Below are 22,184 nucleotides of genomic sequence, written 5' to 3'. Positions count from 1 at the left end.
CCACCCCACCTATTTATGTCCTCCTTGCAGCAAAAATGCATTGTTGTTCCCTACAGGTTGGCTGAGTGGTCAGTCGAAGTGGGAAACCAAATGCAAGTACCAGTAGACATTTACTTTTGCAACTGACTGCAATTGGCCTCAAAGACACCAGGTGAAATGACTTCATTGGCACCAGGCCATTTACACCATAGGGTCACCTCTGATCATCTATCAAATTAAGGAGCTGTACAGGATAAAAGGACCAAAAGACAGCAGGTTTTAATCGTAAACTGCTGTATCCTTACATTATCTGCACACAAAAGTCTTTCCAAAAGATGGCTCTCTTTTTGGGGAGGGGTACACATAGAGGAGAGGAGTGAGTCTACTTGAACAGTTTAAAGTCATAACTCAGAGCCACGGTAATTTATGACAAATATGTAATATTTGAAGTATGTAAGCTAACCACATATGAAATCTAACTCAAAAACATTGAATTGTGTGCAGCATAGATATTCCAAAATGTACTTTAATGTAATTCATTTAAGACTTAGTGTGCCTGTATCCAAAAGGTATTATATATAGACATGCTGCAAAACAAATGACAGACACCAGATTTCTAAAATGAGAAATTCTAACTTTAGATCAACAGATCAGCGATTTCATATTTGGGGTGGGGAAGGGGAGAAGTTCAGCCAGGAAGGAAAGAAAAGGGAACTGCAACTGCAATAGCCAAAGTCACATTTTCCAGTCACCATGCTGCTCCTGATTTATGTTTAGGTTTTAAAAAGAAAGCAAAAAGTTGCTGTGGTGTGCTAATAAATTTATTGTTACACTGAACCATACACACCATACACACAAGGTTTGATCTCTGGTCAATGCTGAGGTAGCATTCTTCAACCAGACATTGGGGCTGCCAGAATTAGCCTGTGTCCCAAAAGTAAGGCGAGAACATAACATGCACACACGGTTCCTTCACTGCTTGGAAAACGTGACTCAAACTGCCATATGGGATTTAAACTTGTGTTCTCTGGATTATTAGTCCAACAACAAAGTGCACCCACTTAAAAGTCCAGGTGTTCATGACAGAAGCCAGCTTGGCTAAGTTAACTCCTACACTTTAAGACTCCTGAAAATATCTCACCATTTGGCTCATGCATGAAGAATGGGCACATAGGTAAGGTATTACAGGCCTGCTGAAACACAGAACTGCAAGGTCGTGTGATCAAGTCCCACTCCAGGGACTAAGCACAAAAATCAAAGCTGATGCGATAGTACAGTACTGAAGGCATGCTGCACTGGCAGAGCTGCTATCTTTCAGAACGCCATGTCTGACCTCTCAGGTCACAGCACTACTTCAAAGAAAAGCAAGAGAATTATCCCCAGTGTCCTGGCCAAAATTCATCCCTCAATCAATATCATAGAGACAGGTTATCTGATAATTATCACATTGCTGTTTGTGGAAGCTTGCTATGCACAAACTGGCTCCTGCATTTCTTACATTAGAACAGTGAGTAAAATACCTTCAAAAATGCCTCATTGGCTGTAAACCATTTTGGGTTGCCCCATGGCCAGGAAAGATGCTATACAAACGCAAGGTTTTTTTTCCTTTTCTTTTACATACCCTGACAGGATCCATTGGGGTTGGGAGGAATGAAGGAAATGCAAAAAAGCTCTCTCATGGTCAGATTTGCTATTCAATTATAAACACAGAAGATTAGGTACTTAGTTGTTCTTAATATAGTGCATCACATTGTGTTTGTTTAGATACTTACAGCAACAGTAAAGAACGCCGAAACAAAAACAGAAAATACTGGAAAAACTCAGCAGGTCTAGCAGCCAGTGGAAAGGGAAACAGAGTTAACATTTCAAATCCGTATGACCCTTCTTCAGAGCCCGAAATGTTAACTCTGTTTCTCTCTCCATGTATGCTGTTAGACCTGCTGAGTTTTTCCAGCATTTTGTTTTTGTTTTAGATTTCCAGCATCTGCAGTATTTTGCTTTAATAAAGAAGTCCGCTGGTGTGCATACATTAATAATATCTAATAATGAATGGCCAATAAGATCACAAATCATGCTATGTCTATTTTCTCTGAATATAGTTGTATGAGGAGGATACTTCAAAGTTATTTTTAAATTGTCTGTTTAAAACCTGAAGGCCTGAAAAGTTGGAATCTTATGAGTATGAAATTGCACAAAAGTTGCTGTGCAGTTCTCACCTCTTCTACTGTCCTAATTACTTTCCTCCCTCTGCTTATATCCTACACCTCCATAAAGGAAGTGAAGAGATCCAATGCATGTGTATCTCCAGACACACCAACTGTCTTATTGCCCCTGCAGGCCACATCCTTGAACAAACTTGAAGAGGAATCTTTCCCCGCAATGCATCTACCAGTAAAAGCAACACTGATGGAAAATCCAGAAAATTTCAGTGGGATCAAAAGATGTATGAAGTGGGGGGGGAGGTAAAAGAGGGAACGACCAGTAAAAAGCTCAGCCCGAAGACACCGTTTGTCTCTGAAAAGTCACTGTATATCAAAAGGCAAATCTTTGTTTGAAATGCTTTGACAAGGCTCTAACAGGAACTTCTAGATCATGGGCCCACCCAATGAACCACAGTGCAAACATGCTGTGTCAGGGCAATAGAAACATTCAGAATAAAAGCACGTCACAGAGAACTAGGCAATTCATCATTGGGAATTGGGAAGCTTTTACTTCTGGGATCTGCTCTTCAATCCATCCCAAAATCTCTTTCAAAGTCCTAGTTGAGATGAATTGAGGCACTTTCAACTCAATACCCCAGACTAACGCAGTTTAAAACACATGTGATCCCACTCTGCTAACCAATGACTTACTTGTCCAGGTACTCATGACAGGAATCAACTCATCCTCATGTATTTCTAGGTTTAAAAAAAGAGAGAAGTTGCTGGGGTTCCTCAGCATGAGAGAGTAAACGCGGTATCATAATGAGCCAGGTGTGTTAGATTTGAACTGTTTGGTACCGATTTAGGATACCTCAGCCAAGAGATAAGGTTTCCATAATCTGCCTCTCAAGAGCAGTGTAATACAAAGTTCCTTCCACACTCCCAATTCATAATTGGGATCTGGGTTTCACTGGTCAGGCGAGCATTTATTGTCCATCCTCAAGGAGGTGGTGGTCTTTGTAACAGTCGTCATACAGTTGAGTGGTTAGATAGGTTGACTGGAGTCACAGGTTAGTCAGACCAAGCAAGCGCATCAGGTTCCCTTCCCTTTCAAGTATTAGTGAAATCACTTGGATTTTTAGTGATACTCCAACAACAGTATTTTTTTTTAACATCTGAATTCAAATTCCCAAACTGCCCCGGTGGCATTTGAACTCACTTTCTCTGGATTATTAATCCAGGAATAACCACTCCCGCTAGAAAGTCCAAGTGGGAATGACAAGAGCCAGCTTCGCTAAACTAACTCATACACTTAAGAAGTCTGCAAATACTCACCAACTGGCTCACATGTGAAGAAAGGGCATAAGAAACTGTCGGACTGCTGATGCGTGTAGAACTAAAACCACTAACAGCAGACTGTGGCTTGAGGTGAGACAGGGAAAAGGAAAATGGAAAAAAAGCTTCCCAAATAGTTCAGGTGTGTTATTCATTTATAAACAGAGAGTTGGAGCTTACAACACCAGGATGCCCATCATTTTGCAGTCTCTCTCAAAGGGCTCCTAGATGTCTGGTTAAAAGGAAAAGAAAATATCACATTGGCGCAGTGGAGACTGCTTTTCTGAAGCAGTGATTATTTTTATTGGTCATGGGCATGAATATATCATGCTGGAATTTCCACCTTAAAAATTATAGGAGGGAAATACTTATCTTGCAATACATGATGTTGTGATACGGACACAGAAATTTTAACAGAAATAACTGCTACACTGACTAGCTATCACAGCATTCGAAACTCCTACATAACCAGAACATTTAGCATCGCTTCCACCCCCATGAGTCATGAATGAGTCTGGCCTGCTTCAATAGCTGAACATTTTGTTTAAGCTGGTGGCAAATTTAAGGCAGTAGCGAAATATTGAGACTACTCCTGTTTTTTAAACCATGCCAACAATTTGACAGTCTGTCTTACCTTTTATGATAAGGCAGCGCATCATTGAAAATGTTTTATATTGAATACCTTTTGAATGTCGTGGTTTAGAATCACTTCCACCTTCCCCCCGCCCCCCACCACCCCACACACATATCTAGTGCAACTCTTCAAAATGAAAGTGACACTTAACACTAGCCACAGAAGAAACAAGCCACAGAACAAGCATCGTTATATTGATATCGATGCCCACATTATCTAAAAGGCGTTAAATACAAAAACTTTCAATCATGCGCTGTCTTATTACAAAAGGTACGGCAGACTGTCAAATCGCTGACATGGTTTAAAAAACAGGAGTATGTCTCAATATTTCGCTACTGCCTAAAATTTGCCATGAGCTTAAATAAAATGTTCAACGACTCCTGACCTTGCAACACTTCAGAAACGGGAACATTTGAAGCACAGTATGCTTTCCCTGCATCTGAAAGTTTACAAGCAAACGTGGGAGGTGGTAGTGGGCGGGAAATAGAAGGTACACACACACCCCCACATTGGGTAGGACACTTGCTGCTTTAATTGCTCCCTGAGCTGCATTATACAGGGTTATAAATATAAGCAAGCCTTCTCTTGCGTCAGCACAATTTAGACTGGATGAGTCACCCAAGCCATGGTTCCTCTGGCAAATAACTATTGTTTGCTTGTAGTGAAAGGTTCTGAGAGCCTCTCCATTTGCACAGTAGCAAGCACTTTAACCCTTCAACTACCTAGCTTCCTTTCCCTGCTTTTCCCTACTCAGCTCTTACCACACAGGAACATAATGTATGGCAAGCCAAAACACTGAACCACAGAATGGGACTTGCCGGTGAATGAGGAACAAGTCAGACACAGTGAGCAAAAAAAAAATTCATTATTGTCACTGTCAAAGTGTTACAAATAGGTTTTAAAAGGGTTACAAAAGATCTTAACACTGCATTGTTAAATTGAAATGACTGGCATAAAACCATCCCAAATAAAAAAAAACATATCACTGTGTACACTGGTTTCAACCAATCATTATGGATAGACATTATTTCCCTTTTCCCTGTCAGTCAGATTGTGTGTGATAGCACTGTGTGGTTCACAGTTAACTGGAATTAACTGTAAAACTGAAGAGTTTGCTAATCCTGTATCGTGAAAAGCAACATATTCAGTCTTATGAAGTTAAGGGAAAAACACACACACACACAACACACACACACACACAAAACACACACACACACATCAACGTCAAGATGAACCTGATTGACATCATCTTGCTGAAAGACACAGGCACACAAGCTCATTGGTGATCTTTAAGGCAGACTCCACAGTTATAACACAAAGGAAACTAATAAAACCTGAATATTTTTCCAACATTCATTAACTGCAAGTTCTGCCATGTGCAATTAAAGACCAAGGTTATTTTTGCTCATTTCTTCTTTTCTTTCCCCCGTCAAATATAGACACAAACAGCAATTCAAAGCAATTGAGGATAGCTTCTCTGCAATGGAAACTGATGAAGATCAGCAACGTTAAGATTTAAATCTTGCTCAAAAGGACAGTGCAGGAGACAACTTGCAATTACAGAACTGAGTTGCCCCCAAAATAATGGTGGCACAGTGCTAGTGGAGTCTTACAATGTATACATACACAATCGATTACTATATCATAAGCTAAGTTCTTTTATTTTTAAAGGATTAAAAAGGAAACACAAGGTGCACATGCTTAAAAGAGAAAATGACTTGCCAACAGTAAGTATCCTCAAATCAAGTCCAAGTAATATTCATCTAAAATCAAAACTGTGCAATAATCATGCGGATGGCTTCTGCGTAACAAAGCTCTCGTGTATTAGTGCTCTTGGTCACTACCTTCATCTGTGAAGGACACACATATAGAGTAGCCAAGGTGTAGAGGAAGAAAAGGATGAGAAAAAGCGTTAGAAAATTAATTTTATTTGGGCAGGAAAGGTTAAACTAATCTTTGGTCTTTGGAACAAATGAAAATCAACACCAAGAAATGAGCTGCTACTGTTTGGACAAGTACAATACCAACATATTCCAAGATGGCTCATAAATCATAATTAAAACTCCTCTGTAGACCATTTATGTGGTGCAATCACTCTCAGATTACTAAACAATATAAGTCCAGCACTAATGGTACATATTATTGCAGTATTATAGTGCCTTCCCAGCAGGCAGAATTTTGATTTTTTTTATACACAATAAGCATCCCAAAAAGTACTGACTGCTGGCAAGGATGTGCTTCACTACAACTTGACGATGGCTCATTTAAATGGCCAAGCACTTATGAACATAACCATTCCTTCTACTCTTTGATCAAAATTATTATGGTGGTGCAGGTGGATTCTAAGGAAGACGAGAAGTTATTCTCCTCATGCTTTAAAACAAACTCTCTTGACCTACTGGCGTCCTACAAAACTGTAAGCACATGCTCAATAAGCGGAGAGTCCCTCAAACCATCAGAGTTATAGAGCAGTATTAGCCTGCATTATGTAACCTACTGTTGGCAGTAACATTGTGGTTTTTCAAAGAGGCAGGACATTTATAGATTTAAAAACCCACAAAAAGTGTTCATTTTTTTCCTTTAATTTTAACCATGCAGCTGGTAAATTTGCTCAGGAATGAAAGATTTACAGAAGTCATTAAATAAATTTAGATATATATTAGAACAGAGAGAGAAACCAAGTGAGAGACAAGACTCACACACAGGATTGGAGAGCACAGCAAATAGAGTATCTTATAAAGAGAGCAAAGGGAGGTGGTTGTGGTTGACCTCTAACAGTCATCTCAGCTCCAGGGCATCACTGTTGGAGTTCCTCAGGGTGGTGTCCTAGGCCCAACCATCTTCAGCTGTTTCAATGACCTTCCCTCCATCATGAAGTCAGAAGTGGGGATATTCTCTGATGATTGCACAATGTTCAGCACCATTCATAACTCCTCAGATACTGAAGCAGTCCATGTCCATATGCAGCAAAACCCGGACAATATTCAGACTTGGGCTGATAAGTGGCAAGTAACATTCGCCCACATATGTGACAGGCAATGACCAACTCCAATGAGGGAGAGAACCTAACCACCTCCCTTTGACATTCAATGGCATTACTGTTGCTGAATCCCCCACTATCAACATCCTGGAGGCTACCATTGACCAGAAACTGATCTGGAACAGCCATATAAATACTGTGACTACAACAGCAGGTCAGAGACTGGGGATTCTGTGGAGAGTAATTCACCTCCTGACTCCCCAAAGCCTGCCCACAAGGATCAAGTTAAGCATGTGACGGAATAATCTCTACTTGGCTGCATGAGTGCAGCTCCAGCAACACAAGAAGTTTGACACCATCCAGGACAAAACAGCCTGCTTGATTGACACCCCATCCACCACCTTCAACATTCACTCCCCCCACCACTGACACAGTGTGTACCATTTATAAGATGCACTGCAGCAACTCACCAAGGCTCCTTTGACAGCACCTTCCAAACCCTAAACCTCTACCACAGAGAAGGACAAGGGTAGCAGGTGCATGAGAACACCACTACCTGGTTGCCCTCCAAGTCACTCATCATCCTGACTTGAAAATATCGCCGTTCCTTCACTGTCGCTGGGTCAAAATCCTGGAACTCCCTTCCTAACTGCACTGTGGGTGTTCCTACAACACATGGACTGCAATGGTTTGAGACAACAACTCACCACCACCTTCTCAAGGGCAATTAGGAATGGGCAATAAACACTGGCCTAGCCAGTGACGCCCACATCCCATGAATGAATAAAAAAAGCAAATTAACCAACACTGGTACATTATTTCGCACCGACTCCAAAACATCTGCTCCACAATGAATGCAATGAGGTTATCGCACCCGGTTACTGAACTCAAACTTCATCTGTACAGCAATTTAAATGTAACTGAAGTACAAAAACTTGCTTTCAATCTTTTGACAAGCGTAGGCAAATTAAGACTTGCAATTTTGAATTGTGCAGTGCTGAATGTTATGCTGTACTGAAGATACAGCAGCCATGAGTTTTTCTATTTAATGTTCAGGTATTTCCATCATGAATTGATAAGGCTTGAAGACGTTGCAATTAAACTGCTCTTTACATGGATTTAGCAAGCATTGTGATGTTATTGACCTCAGTTTTCTTTTTTGCATCTAAGTTCCAGCCAAACAAACTAAGATTTTGGATATGGGGAGGGTAAGAAAAAGGCAGTAGAAAGAAAGAAGAAAAGGACTGCGGTACCAGGGAAAATCAAACATCAAGCCCTCTACAAGTTTAAAATTATTCATATTTGTTAAGCTGAATAGACAATTATGGTTAAGCTGATCCCACACACTTCCGCAACTGGTCAGAGAACACCATTCATTACAATGTTTCCCCTTTGATGAGAACAAGAAAAAACTATACATTTGCTAAGGGGATCAAGGAGGAAGCGAAAACACAAGACTAAGGCTTTAAATGAAATAAGAAGTAGATCAGGGCTACACCATGGATCAGTTGCATCTTAAGGAAAATTATACCTTCTTTTCAGGGACCCACTGACCAGAGATATATGTTCAGCGTTTGGTGTTTTTATTACAGATTTCCAGCACTTAAATTTTCCTATGCAATCTCTGAATTTCTTCAGTTATGTACATCAGCACATGGAATGGTCACATGAATTGATGCTTCCAAATTCAATGTTTACAGCAAGAATACCAAGGCCCATTAAGTTGCCAAGTGGTGGCTTACTAATGTTGCCTGGCTGACTCAAGCCAAACCAGTTGCAGCTGGTTGCTTTAGAGACACAACCCTATTAACTAAAAGAGCAACAAGGTTGGATTAATGAATTATGTTGGGCACTGGGATTTCATTTTTTTTGGATCTGAGTTCAAACCCAGCTCACACTAACAGGATATTCGTCCACTGCTCATTACCAGCCCTCTGGGAGATTATTTTTAAGTAGTTTCAGCCCAAATACGATGGGGTACTGGGGCCACAGCACAAAGATATCTTCAACTGGCAATTGACAATCACGCAAAGGCCATAGGTGGTTGTTGTGAGAAAAGGGGAACTATCAGTGGTGCAAGAGACAGGTGCTCTTCACTTATACACCTTGACTCGAAGCTCTGGAGTACGGGGAGCTTAGAACTAACTGTGCTACAACAGATCTGGGGGTGCTTGATACTGACATTGAGTGGCCACAGCAAGTGTTCCATTCTCCCTTCACTACTTTCCCTCAATTTGATGAACTGAGTATTAACAAAATATAGATTCAGTAACTGAAAGATAATCAATTTCAAGTTACCTTTTATTTAGCACCATGTTCCCCAGCTTCAGGTCCCTGTGCACAATGTTCTTCTGCAGAAGGAAGGAGAAAAATGTGATTATTTTTTGTAATTAAGCAGCCTTCTCCAAGGCAGACAGAGTGAAGTTTAAATAGAAAGCAACTTATAAATGGTCAGGGCCTGTCAGAGGTTTGGTTTACATCAAAATACATAGCATCAAAAATAATCTCGAAGGCCAGGTTTCTCAGTATCAAAGTCACTAGCTGCATTACAAATTACAGATAAGGGTAAGGTGTGATCATCCTTGACTGTACCGTGTCAGAATGGTCCAATAGAGTTTGGGGCATCAATTCATAGCTGCTCTTTATTATATCACAACTACCTGATTGTAGCTTTTTTGGTGAGGGAAGGGGTTAAGGAGAGCAGCATGGTAAAAATTGGTAAGAGGCAGGGACCAAACACTAAGGGGATAAGGAGCTGTAGGGAAGGTCACCTATCAGTTAAATCAGTCATATAAGTTTAGAAAAAGACTATATAATGTTTTTTTTCAAAATATCAACTACAAACTAGGATTAACTGTCCAAACCCTGTAGCTGCCCTATTGTGCAAAGATTCTCTCTGGTCTCTAGGACACATATGATTTCTAAGCTCAAAGCACCTGCAGAAATCCATTTATCATATTGCTACACATAACCAAAAGAATTCCTACCCCCATGACCTTTACAAAGAAGTAACAGGCAGATCAACAGATAAGTACACAGTACACAATAGTTACTTGTGGAAAGGTTTACGTCAATGTCACTGATCAGCTCTCACATTGATGTAAGAGGGAAAAACAAATTGGCAATTAAGGAAAGTGTAGGCAGATTAAACACTATAATGCCCTCACAACTGTAGCTAGTCTTAGTTACAAGTGTTCGCTCCCTTCTTGAATACCTATTGCACATATTAAAAACGACTCAAATTAGGCAAGTTAAACTAATGAGATATTTATTCAAAAAACAGTAAGTCAGTGAATGATCTACTAAGTCTTGGTTAAGTGAAGTATATCAAGGAAGTTCAGAATGCAGTTGGAAATAAGGTGAATTGATCCAGTACAGGTATAAGCTAAATAGAAATTGACAGATTTTTATTAGTTATAGGTATTAAGAGATATTGATCAAGGTCGAGGCACAGATCAGCAATGATCTAATTGAATGGTGTGACAGGCTCAAGTGGCTTGATGTTCTACTCTTGTTGCTTGGTATTTGTAATCACAGGTATTCCAGGTCCTGTGATGTTAATGCAATTTTTCCTTTAAAGCCACATTGGTTCTTCCCAATGCACACTGAGGGTCTTATTTTCTTAGGTTGTAGCTAATGCATACCACAGGGGAAAGGGAGAGACAGCTTTAATCTACAGCCTTTTTTTATTCATTCAAGGGATGTGGGCTTCGCTGGCTGGACCAGCATTTATTGCCCATCTTTAGATGCCCTTGAGAAGGTGGTGGTGAGCTGCCTTCTTGAACCACTGCAGTCCATGTGGTGTAGGTACACCCACAGTGCCGTTAGGAAGGAAGGGAATTGCAGGATTTTGACCCAGTGACAGTGAAGGAATGGCAATATATTTCCATTCAAGCCAAAATATAATTTGCTCCGTTCATTAGCCCAATCTCCCTATCTCAAGTAAAAGGTAATTAAACACAAAATCTTTTTACCTTATGTAAAGCTTCCACTACCCGTACCACATCATAGAATATTGCAATTGTTTCACGCTCACTGAGTCTCTTCTCTTTGATAACATAATGTTGTAGATTGATGAGATCTGCAGTTTTGTCACTAAAGTCATGGGCACAGAGGCAGTCCAGAACTAAACAGATCCTTTTCTTCATCCTCCGTACAAGCTTGCTGGATTCAAACTCTTCTACAACAGCCCTATCCTGTTAAAAAAAGTAGACATCGAGAATCAGACCATCTTTTGAGGCAGCATGTGCACTGCAGACATATGAGCAGAACCCATGTTTCAGAACATCTTGGTAAACATTTGTAAACATATGATAGCATTACATTTGGAAACTCGTTGCAGACACCATAATTTTCTCAAATTCTCCTAATTGCATCGAATTTGTTAAATGCATTGATTAGTATTGTCCCTCGGCAATAAATCCCACTTTAAAATAACTATTCCCCTCCCACACTGATCTGAGACACAGTGGTTCTTGCAGCTTTTGAACCACAGTGAGTCCATACTTTTAGAATTTCCAGACTGTTAACCCTTCCTTAGAACAGTCCTTTGAGAACATGCTGCCCTTCCAAACAATGGCACTTTATTTCTTGATTAGCACGCACTACAGTCAAATAGCTAAAATGTACTCAGTAATTCAGATGCACAGGGCAGGTAGCTGGAAAAATGAAAATTAATTAAGAACCATAAATCAATCAACTAATTTCAGATTCCTGAGGTGCAGGATTGTATTGTTGTATTGTTGACAATTAGGTTTAGAGTAACTTTGCTATCTGTAGTTAAATGAAGATGATATTAAAAAAGCACAAAACTGCAAACATTTGATTTTTGAAGTAGGTTACTTGATGTAGCCTCATTTCCAGCATTACCTTACACCGGCTCACGTTTATGCAAGTGTTTCCAAGCACCAAGCAGAAGCCAAGGGCGGAGAAGAAAATTCAATTCAACTGCACCTGCTCCGAGGTCCAGTTTGACTGGCCAATCAGGTGAACAAATGCCTGGCCCAAGAAATACCCAAGTGGGAAGAAAGCTTGCTAAGGTCCATAAGGATGTCTGCACTTTACTTTTTCAGTGGCTAATCCAGGTTAAAGGTTCAACAAATTTGTCCTCCTGACAGATTCAATTTACAGGTTCAGTTCTGCTTTAAATATTTGACAATCATGGTGAGCTTTGTGAAATAAATACTAGTTTAATGAGAGAAATAATTTGCAGGGAAAAAGGTAACAGACATTACCTTTTCGAAGTAAACATGCGCTGTGTTTTAATATAGTTACCTGAAAGAGGCCGTGGTGATGCACCACTCCATCTTGATTGGGAAGCAAGGACAGGAGTGAATATTCTGTATGCAAAAGCATCTTTCCTTGCCTTTCTTCCTGAGTTTCCATTCTCTCACCTCTATCTTCAAGTGTGAGAATCTAAAAGGGTGGGGAGAGATGCAAGAGAGTCAGAATTAAAATAATTATTTATAGCTGTAACAGTACTTATTTTAATTTCAGTGACTGTTTTTCAATCAAATGCAGTTAAGACACTGAAGTATCAACATAAAAAAGCAAAATAGGCGCCTCACTGATCCAGAAGTGAAGCAACTTTTCCAACAAATTTTCTCCCAGATATGCATTGAATCACAAATTCACCACAGGACATAACCACTGGAATCATTTTGTCTTTGCCAGCTCTGCACTGAAACTACTTGCTCTAATCCCATTTTTCATCTCTTTTCCCCAGACCCTCTAAATATTTTCTCACTCTCAAACAACTAGTAACCACTTTATGTGGAAAGAAATAGTCTAATCTCAGCTTTCATATTTCCACCAATCCCAAATTTATGGCTGGCTACAGATTCAGTGACCAATGGAAATAATTTTATTTATTCTCTTCAAACATTTGATTCTTTCTAGTGGATAGCCCTAGTTTATCACTGTCACCCACTGTGTAAAGTGCATCTTTTTAATAGTTCCGTATGTCATGTGGATTTATCACATTTTTATATTTAATTCTCTTAAATAAAATCCAAAATTTTATCTGCATTTTTTTTCCTCCACCTACAATCATGCTCTTAAATTTCTGTATATCTGCACTCAAATCTGACGCCATATTTGACAATTTTACATTCTCTTTAATCTTTCAGTCAAGTAAAATAGAGCAGGCCTACAGGCAAGATGCCTGTTTTTTTTTTAAACTCTTTCATGGGGTGTGGACGTTGCTGGCAAGGTCAGCATTTGTTGCCAATTGCCCTTGATCTGAGTGGCCTCCTCAGCCATTTCAGAGGGCAGTTAGGAGTCGACCACATTGCTGTGGGCCTGGAGTCACATATAGGCTAGACTATGTAAGGACAGCAGGTTTCCTTCCCTAAAGGACATTAGTGAACCAGATGGGTTTTTACGACAATCATCAATGGTTTCATATACTGAAACTCCAGATTTTTTATTAATTGAATTTAAATTCCACCAGCTGCCAGGTGGGATTTGAACCCATGTCCTCACAGCAATAGCCTGGGCGTCTGGATTACTAGTCCAGTGACATTACCACCATGCTGTCTCCCTCATAGTCTCAGAAAAGAGAGAAATTAGAAAGAGCATAGCCTAACTCTTATCAGGGTAGTGAGAAGTAGTAGGAACCCAAATCATTTTATGATTTGTAATGTGTCAATATCACATATAAAGATTTCCCAAAATGGCTCTGCATTTATTTTTCTGAAACAATTGGCACTCTGATACCTAGTCTTAACAGTCATTCAGGCCATGAGAACCTGGCAGCAAATGTGTCAGCAAAGAAGCACCAAAGCTGAACTCAATTGCATCTTCCAATGTATACTTTTAATCATTTGGGGCAAGGACAGAGAAGACAGAAAAGAAACAATAGCCGGGCAATAACTGGATAAATAGCAATTTGGACAAGTGAACAGGACAGATTTTTTGGTACATGGAGATAAATAAATACCATGTGGTTGAAGTGTGTTGTCCGATCACCACCCCTTCTAGGTAGGGGCCCTAAAAGCAGTTTAGCTGTTAACAAAGGAAACCAAAATGGCCTTGACTTCAACCTTTACCGGGCTCATTTAACAGTGGTATCATTATATACTTTTACTGTAAAAAAAACTTAATTCACCACTTGAAATTGCTCCCACAAGTAACAACCACCAGCAACAAATCTGCAATCGCTTGTACTTCATCCTGAAAATGGTCTCTTTTGATACATTTGAAAGGGTAGCACATTTAACTGAGCTGTTGGGTCTCTTGCAGAGTTCAGGTGGATGTAGGTTGAAAACTTTCACATGCCTACTATTAAGCTACATCGATACCTTAGTGACAACAGTGCTTTGGACTAATTTTATTTCATGGTGGCAAAGTTTATAATTGAACATTTGGAAGCACATTTGTTCTTCCGTGTGACGGGCATTTTTGAAGATGTTAGGAGGCTTTCTTCACTCACTTTTAATTGATAGAAGTCATCTGTTCCATCTTTTCTCGCCAAACATTGAACAATGCTCTGTACAGGCGAATTTCCCAAACGAGGACCTAACCAAGAGAAACAAAACTGCTTTAAAAAGAAAACGCACACCCCAGAGATTCCTTTCAATTTAGTGGAAGGCCTATGACTAACTCACAATTACATAAAAGACTTCCCCAATGTGTAGGATTTCTTACTCATTTTAAAAATCAAGGTTATGTGGTGTAATATGTGCCGCTGGGAACAGCTCAGAGAATGACTAATGATTTTTGAGTCACTAAAAAGCCATAAAAACAACATGCAGCTGACAAGTCCTGCTGCAGGATAAAACTCATTTTCCAATCCCTTTTAAGACACGATGCAAGTACATTGTCCATTTCAAAGATTCCTTGAAAAATAAAAATCAAACTGAGTGTTCAAGCACTTACTTAATCAAAGTAAATTTTCTTTTCTCCCCCACTGCTCAAGGTACATATGGATTCACATGGGCTGGCCCTGCACCCGCACCCAAATTTTGTATCACCCTCAGGGTTGGCAGGTTGGTCAACTGCACGAGGCATCCAACCTTAATCCTGTTGTCAATCAACACTGTCACTGGATAACCAATGGAGGGGGAAACCCCAGATAATTTTTCCCCCCTCCTTAACCCATGGGCTCTGAAGCGAGCTCTAATATTTCTACTACTACCAAAGCAGAGATCTGCTAATTTACACAGACCAGGGATCAAACTGGCATGGCTCAGCTACTCCCTGCCTTAACAAGCAAAGCTTTGCAGAATTACACTCCCTTTATTTGCAAAATGCGATCTGCATTCCTAAAATCATAACAGGTTATCCTCCATCTAGAACACATCCTCAAAATGATCTGTATTCATTTACCCACCCTGATGTGTCAATTTACTAAGACTATCATTTTGGGAAAAAGGACCAGCCAAAGCAGTTCCACCTTCCCCACATCAGCTAAAAAAATCTCTTCTGGTGTAAGGTCCTGCAAACACCTCATCAGTATGTCCACTGCTCACAAGTCTGGCCAATAAGTGTATTATGCAGGGTATTAGAACACAGCTGACTGCATTCTCACCTGAGTTTTCAGTAGGGACTAATGATCAGGAGCAGAAACTCTGATCAGTTTTTTTCATTAAGCCTGTACACAGGCTATTTTGTTAATTCGCTCTTTTGATGGTTGGCTGGGAATAGAAATTGGTCTCCAAGCCACACAAACCAAAGATCCCAGGTTTGATTCCCTATCCCCTGAGTTAATTTTACACAAGTACTATTAATAGCCTCTGTGTCTAAGGTTACTGAAGAGAGAGGAATAACCTAGGTTCCTGCTCCTGATTGTAATCAAGTATTTGACATTGTCCATGCCAAATGAAGACATGATTGGGCTGGGCTGGAACATGCCCTCTATCTGGATTTAGCTATCAACACTCACGATCTAAGCTTGCTCGTGAAAAGCAGCAAATAGCAAGGGGTAAAGAGTGCCTCCGGAATTGAACCCACTGGAACTGAGCCCAATCCAAGTCCAGGGAGAAGGGGGAAGGGAAGTGCCAAGAAGAATATAAATTGATGACTATAATCATCATTCTCTCTCAAAGATCTGCAACCGAACAAACTCACCCAAGATGAATGGGCCAGCCCTCTTGCTGTTGCTTCCAGAGATCCCTGTACAAAGAGCCTTGGATCGTGCTGAGGATTCACCAGCTCCTCTGTCTGCTGCTCTCCTCTTCATCCTGCAGTCTCCACTCTAGAGAAAACAAACATTTTAAAGCATTTGTTTCTTTTGGGTTGGTTCAACTGACCAATATTATTTTAAATAGTCCCCAACTAACCAGTTTAGCAAGTCACAAGTTAAATAACTATTTGATGCATATAAATTAATTCCCATTACGAAGGACTCAATTGACTTGGCAGCTCTGAAAATGAGAGGCACTGATGCTGCAAGAGGAGTGGTAGTTGGTATGATGCAACCAGCAATTCCCAGTCATGAAAAAGAGTCAGTAATCATAGCAGAATCTCCTCAGTATCTCAGTGGGCAGGGCGTTTTCGTGGAATCTATGAAAAACCCTCTGCCATCAATTGTCATTACAAATTAAATCATAAAGAAAGCCTGACTTTCAGCAAAACGTTATGTTTTATTCTTCAAAGAAGCCATTTTTTAGCCCCAAATTTTTCCTTCATCTTCTAGATTCTTGCTGTCTTAGATTTATTTCTGCACAGTTCTTCCCTACACTGCTAACTAGCTGTTTCCTTTCAAGGAGATATTTTATTGCCCGTCTAACACATATGTTAACAGCAGCAAAATGATTTCTGATCAGACCAAACTGATTGAACAATTACCTATGGTTATCTTTCCTAACTGGTTATTTCAAAGTCAATTCTCAAGGCTTATTTTTTGCTCAAGTTAAATAAAAACTGGGCGATGCCTATTTGACAATTTCAAGATTAACTAAAACAGATATAGCAGTTCCAAGGGGGCATTTTACAATTGTAGTCAAGTTGTCAGACAGCTAGGTTTTCAATGATTTAAAAGCTACAATACACAACAATTTGCATGAAAACAGGACATGACTGAAAAGAAAAACTGACTTCCAACAACAGTCTGAACCTTTCAGTCAGTTGGCTCAGTCTCTGAATCATGTTGGTAACTCCACTTCTGCTATATCACTGCTTCAATTGTGAACCCTGGAGAGGGAGCTTGGTTTTTTGAGCCCATTCTAATTTAGTTAACATTTAAATTGCAAAATGAAAATGGTAGTTTAAAAGACTAAAATAATAATAATAATAGACTGCTTCCTCTGCAACAAGACAAATCTTATTTTCCTTTGTCCCCGTTTTCAAGAATACATTTCCCAGTTCTGTGGTAACTTTTAAGAGTCTGCATTGCCTCTGGGAAAAAGTGAGTTTGAGGGGGAGGGAGAGAAACTCATGGTGATGCAGTTTTTCAATCAGTTCCTCTTGGATAGATGAATATTCTTCACATTTGTAGATTTTATTGATGCTACTTTGCTCTTGGATTTTGAGGTGTTTGCTATGAAATAAATTTCACTGTGTGCACTAGTTCAGTAGTTCAAAAGGAAAGACAAGATAAGAATGCATCAATCATATGCTTCTTACAATATCAGTACACCATTGCATACATGGCAAGGCTATCTCCAAAATTACATGAACATTTATAAATTTTAATTGCAATCTCTGCACCAATGGAAACTGTATACACAACATAAGCGCAAAGCCATCACTCAAGTTTATTCAGCAACAGAGCACGAACTAAGCGAACTGTATCCGCATTGCAACACACAGCTCAAGAAAAACCCACCTTCCATAAATATTGAGCAGTGCAGCTATATTTTTAGTTTTAATTATTACAAGGCAATGCTTTTTCACTGCAGACCAACAGTTGGCTCTGGTATTGGTCTTGTTGTCTCGCATTCAAGGCTTTAATTCAAGCTCACACATACTACAGTAAAAACTTCACTTTGATTTCTCCATTCAAGTTTATTGGGTAACCAGATAAGTTAAGGCAGTTGAGGCAAAGTTGATCATTTATTTTACAAGGAAAATGCTGACTAAACTCATTTAAAATTTTCCACAAAAATAATCGCAGAAAGCTTCTCAAAAATGAGTTGTTTGTTCCCACACAATCACACCACTTAGTTTCAAAATAACTGATGTATCAATACACGATCAGCAGAACGTTTCACGGGAGGTGAAGGGTTGTCACATCCTGCAGCAAACAGCTGCAGGGTTCCGATGCAAGGCCACAGACCTGAAATTTTAATTGTTTCTCCCTCTTCAGATGCTGCTTGACCTGCTGAGTATTTCCAGCATTTTCTCATTTTTATTATGTACAAGGGACAGGAGCCTGGCCATGATAGGAAAGCTAAGAGGTAAGCAAATGCATGGCTTTAACAAAATAGTTAAAGGATGGGAGAAATGTGGAGAAGCTAAGAGGTTCAGGGAAGGAGTTCAAGAGAATGGGGCAAGGCAGTGGAAGAGACGTACAGAGAAGGTCAGAGTCCAAGGATTAGAAAGTGGGTGATGCTACAAAGAGAATGGGGGTTCTAAATTCACTGCATTGGTGATAGGACGATAGGAATGATGGGCTAACAAGATTATAGCAGAGACCAGGATGTATGCATTCGATTATTCAACACTTTGAAGTTCTGGATGAATGGGGAAATCAGGGGCTGGCAAGGACGATGCTGCAGAAGTAAATTTAGAACCCGCAAATGCTCCATATTTCAATGTATAATTCACAGTTTCAACAAAGCAGAGCAGCAGCATGTTAAATTCCACCAGTTAACCTGCACCATATTGACACAAACAATGCTGCTGCATAGTTTAAAAGCCAGCAGGACACCAGCACCCATTTTGTACAAGCTGCAGTAAGCTTCATACGCTAAATCTAGCCCTTTCAACTCATTGCATTTTTCTTTAAATTATGAGATTAAATCACCTAACTGCAGCAATTGTAACCATTTATCTTAAAATACTAAATACCATTTACAGCTGCTTCTCTTTAAATGATGAGGCACTATACATTTTCAGGCTTCATAGAAGTTTTGATAGTTTTCTCTTTCTACTCTATCCCTCAGGAAAATGGGTCAATAACAAGACAAATTCAAGTTCATTGGCAAAGGATTTTGACAGGGGATGAGGAAAAATGTTTTCACTTACTCAGTTGTCAGGATCTGGAATGCTCTACCTGAAAAGATTCCATAGTTTTAAAAAGGGAGTTGGGCAGGTACTTGAGGATGAGAAACTTAAAGGTTATGGACGGAAAGAAAGGATGTGAGACTAAAAACAGCTACTCTTGCAAACATCCAAATGGTCTCCTGCGCTGCTAAGTCTCTGATTCTATAACACTGCACAGTGAACAACCCTATGCAGTATTTTACTAGAAATAGGAATGGTAAGGAATATTAGTCACTTATGCCACAGAAACCAGGTACTAGTCTGCGAGGAGGAGGAATGGAATCTGAACTATCCAGACATCCAGCACATTTACAACACTCAATTCTAAAATAACGCATGCATGGGAACCAGAGCTCTACCCAGCTGTCTAGAAAACAGAACAAGGGAAAAATAAAAATAAAATTTTCAAATGAGGACTGACAGTAAAATAGCTTAACTCAACTGGTTAAAGTAGCCACTGAAGCCAAAGTAAAAAGGCCTTTGAAGGCAAAAATTATTAAACAAAGCGACAAAATGCCAGAAATAAATGGGCAAAGACCTGTCAACATAACGAGAGCAAAAAGAAATAAGTTATAAAAATCATAGAATGATACAGCAAAGGAGGTCATTTGACCCATCATGCTTGCAGCGGCTCTTTGAAAAAGTGATCCAATTAGTCCCACTCCCCTGTTCCTTCCCCATAGCCCTAAAAAAATTCTCCTTTAAATATTTATCCAATTTCCTTTTGAAAGTTATTATTGAATCTACTTCCACCGTGCTTTCAGACAGTACCTCCCAGATCACAATATCCTACGTAAAATAAAAAAGTTTCTGCAAATCATCTCTGGTTCTTTTGCCAATTACCTTAAATCTGTGTCCTCTGCTACCAATCCTCCTGACAAAGAGAACAGTTTCTCCCTATCTACTCTATGAAAATCCCTCATGATTTTTAAACACCTCTCAAATCTCCCCTCAACATTTTCTCCTTTAAGGAGAACAACTCCAGTTTCTCAAGCTTCACCACATAACTGAAGTCTTTCAATCTCTGGTATCACTATGGTACTGTTGGCTACAGAACCTTCAACAGAGCTCAGCTGACAAGATTAATTCTCCAGATCTATGTTTAGAAGTTGATACCAGAAAATTCTGTACAACTTCCTATAGCACAAAATTAGGAGACAGTCCTGGGCCTGTGGCACAGAATCCACGGACTGAAAAGACAGAAGCAGCAATTGGAAAGATCTCACCAAGTTATCTTGCTTGAAAGCAGGCAATCTTTCACTAGTTAAAACATGACTAAAACATGTGAACTTCCACTGGAGTTTAACTGTTGGATTGTACAGTCACACATTAAGTTGATTAATGTAATGTAGTCTAGAACAGCTCAAAGGGGAGAACTTTAGAATTCTTCATAGTAGTACACAACAGGTTGAGAGAGTCACACTTCCAATACCAAAACAGAAGTTCCTTACTGATACTTAAGGATAGGGTGGGAAAAGAGGAAAGACCCAAAATGCTCATTTATCTTTTCAGATGCTGACTTATGTGCTTCATATTTCAGCACTTCTTGTCTGTTTAGAACACATATGCATTAAGCTTATCTTAACTCTGCTGCTCTTCAGTTCCTTGGATATGCTGCAGCCTGTGCCATATTAACAAAGGAGACCCAAAGGCAAAAATCCAAGTTCAAGTGTTAAACTCACCAAAGTTCCCCTGAATATCCTGCAACCTCTCAGAAAACAAAAAATCTGTGCAGGAAGAGTTGATTTTTCTTTTTGCAGTTTTTTTTCCCCCATTCAGTTTGAGGTTAAAAGTTAGAATGGGGCAGATTCAATGAGTACAGCAAATCAGTTCTCTCAAATTCATCATCAAATTAGGCTAGTACGTGTCAGAATTTACTCCCTAAAGGCAGCATGAATGTTTTGATCGCTCCTATGAATTTCCTTCAAGCAACATAAATGGAACTATTTAATCCCTTTATAGGATTAAAATTCCTGCGGTTAATGCTCAAAACAACTACTTGCGATGAGTAATGCCGTGAAGTCATTCCTAGGCAACGGTGGCGAGTAGATTTTTTTTTAAATAGCCAGCATTTATTTCAGAGACTGAATTACAGTAACATGAGCAACTCATGTTTCTATCAAAGCAAGAATACATTGCCCGACTGTATGTAACTACTCTCCACAGAAATCCTTTATTAAAAGAATTCAAATAACTTGATCTTTCAGACATGTTAGTCACAAGTAGATCAGAACACAAGTTTCCAAGTCACCCAACTGAGCTTGTCAACACGCAATTAAACAACAATGCTTTTTGAAAGAGAACATTTAAAAATTTTCAGCCTTAACCAGTATTTATAACTGTGAAAACATGCGGTACCAGGGTGAAGACTGAATATTAAACCCAATCTAATTCACAACTGTGTTATGGCCAGCTTCACGAGTATCAACTGTCCATATGACCATTCATTATGAATCCAGGCAGAAAACATCAATAGTTATCCACCATAATGGAATAGAACAAAACTCAATTCTCCCCAATATCCCTCCTGTTCCCAAATAATGGATGCTTTGTGCACATCTATAGAATTTCTGCCACTGCCTTAACCAACGTCAGTCACTGCAATCCAAACAAGGAATAGGACTTGTGATCTTCCACAGCTATATGGCTCAGTGCAATCAAGTGGTACCAGAGGGAAACACCCAAACATCTATGTATGCAACTTCTCATTGCACCTGCACACTTTAGGTGGCTTTAATGTGGAACATGGAGACAACGGGACACCTTCCCACTGTTCAAGCATACCTGGATATATGAGTATCTGCATCATTCATGGCTCCTGTCAATTAGACTTGGATGAGAAGTAGTAATTTATGAGGAGGGATTGAAAAGGAAGAAGTCCACAAATCCTGCGAAAGCTGCCATTCATGCCAGATTTGGCCCATCAATGCAGTGCCATACTTGGTGCTGTTAATAACCTGCTAAGTAA

The 22,184-nt window shown here is 39.6% G+C and overlaps 1 protein-coding gene across 3 annotated transcripts in view; it reads right to left on the bottom strand.

Annotated features, from left to right (window-relative positions):
- The window catches only part of stk40 (serine/threonine kinase 40), a 65,126-nt gene that overhangs the window by 32,663 nt on the left and 10,279 nt on the right, over window positions 1-22,184 (bottom strand). For all 3 annotated transcript variants that reach the window (XM_041212910.1, XM_041212912.1, XM_041212911.1), the window contains exons 2-6: window positions 16,139-16,265; window positions 14,502-14,587; window positions 12,344-12,484; window positions 11,044-11,265; window positions 9,368-9,420 (exon numbers count right to left, since the gene is read on the bottom strand). In XM_041212910.1, coding sequence (XP_041068844.1) covers window positions 9,368-9,420; window positions 11,044-11,265; window positions 12,344-12,484; window positions 14,502-14,587; window positions 16,139-16,265 — 629 coding nt within the window. The remainder of the gene's footprint in view (window positions 1-9,367; window positions 9,421-11,043; window positions 11,266-12,343; window positions 12,485-14,501; window positions 14,588-16,138; window positions 16,266-22,184) is intronic.

Source organism: Carcharodon carcharias, chromosome 19 (genome assembly GCF_017639515.1).
Source record: "Carcharodon carcharias isolate sCarCar2 chromosome 19, sCarCar2.pri, whole genome shotgun sequence".
Taxonomy (NCBI): domain Eukaryota; kingdom Metazoa; phylum Chordata; class Chondrichthyes; order Lamniformes; family Lamnidae; genus Carcharodon; species Carcharodon carcharias.
This window is presented reverse-complemented; position numbering and strand designations above follow the sequence as displayed.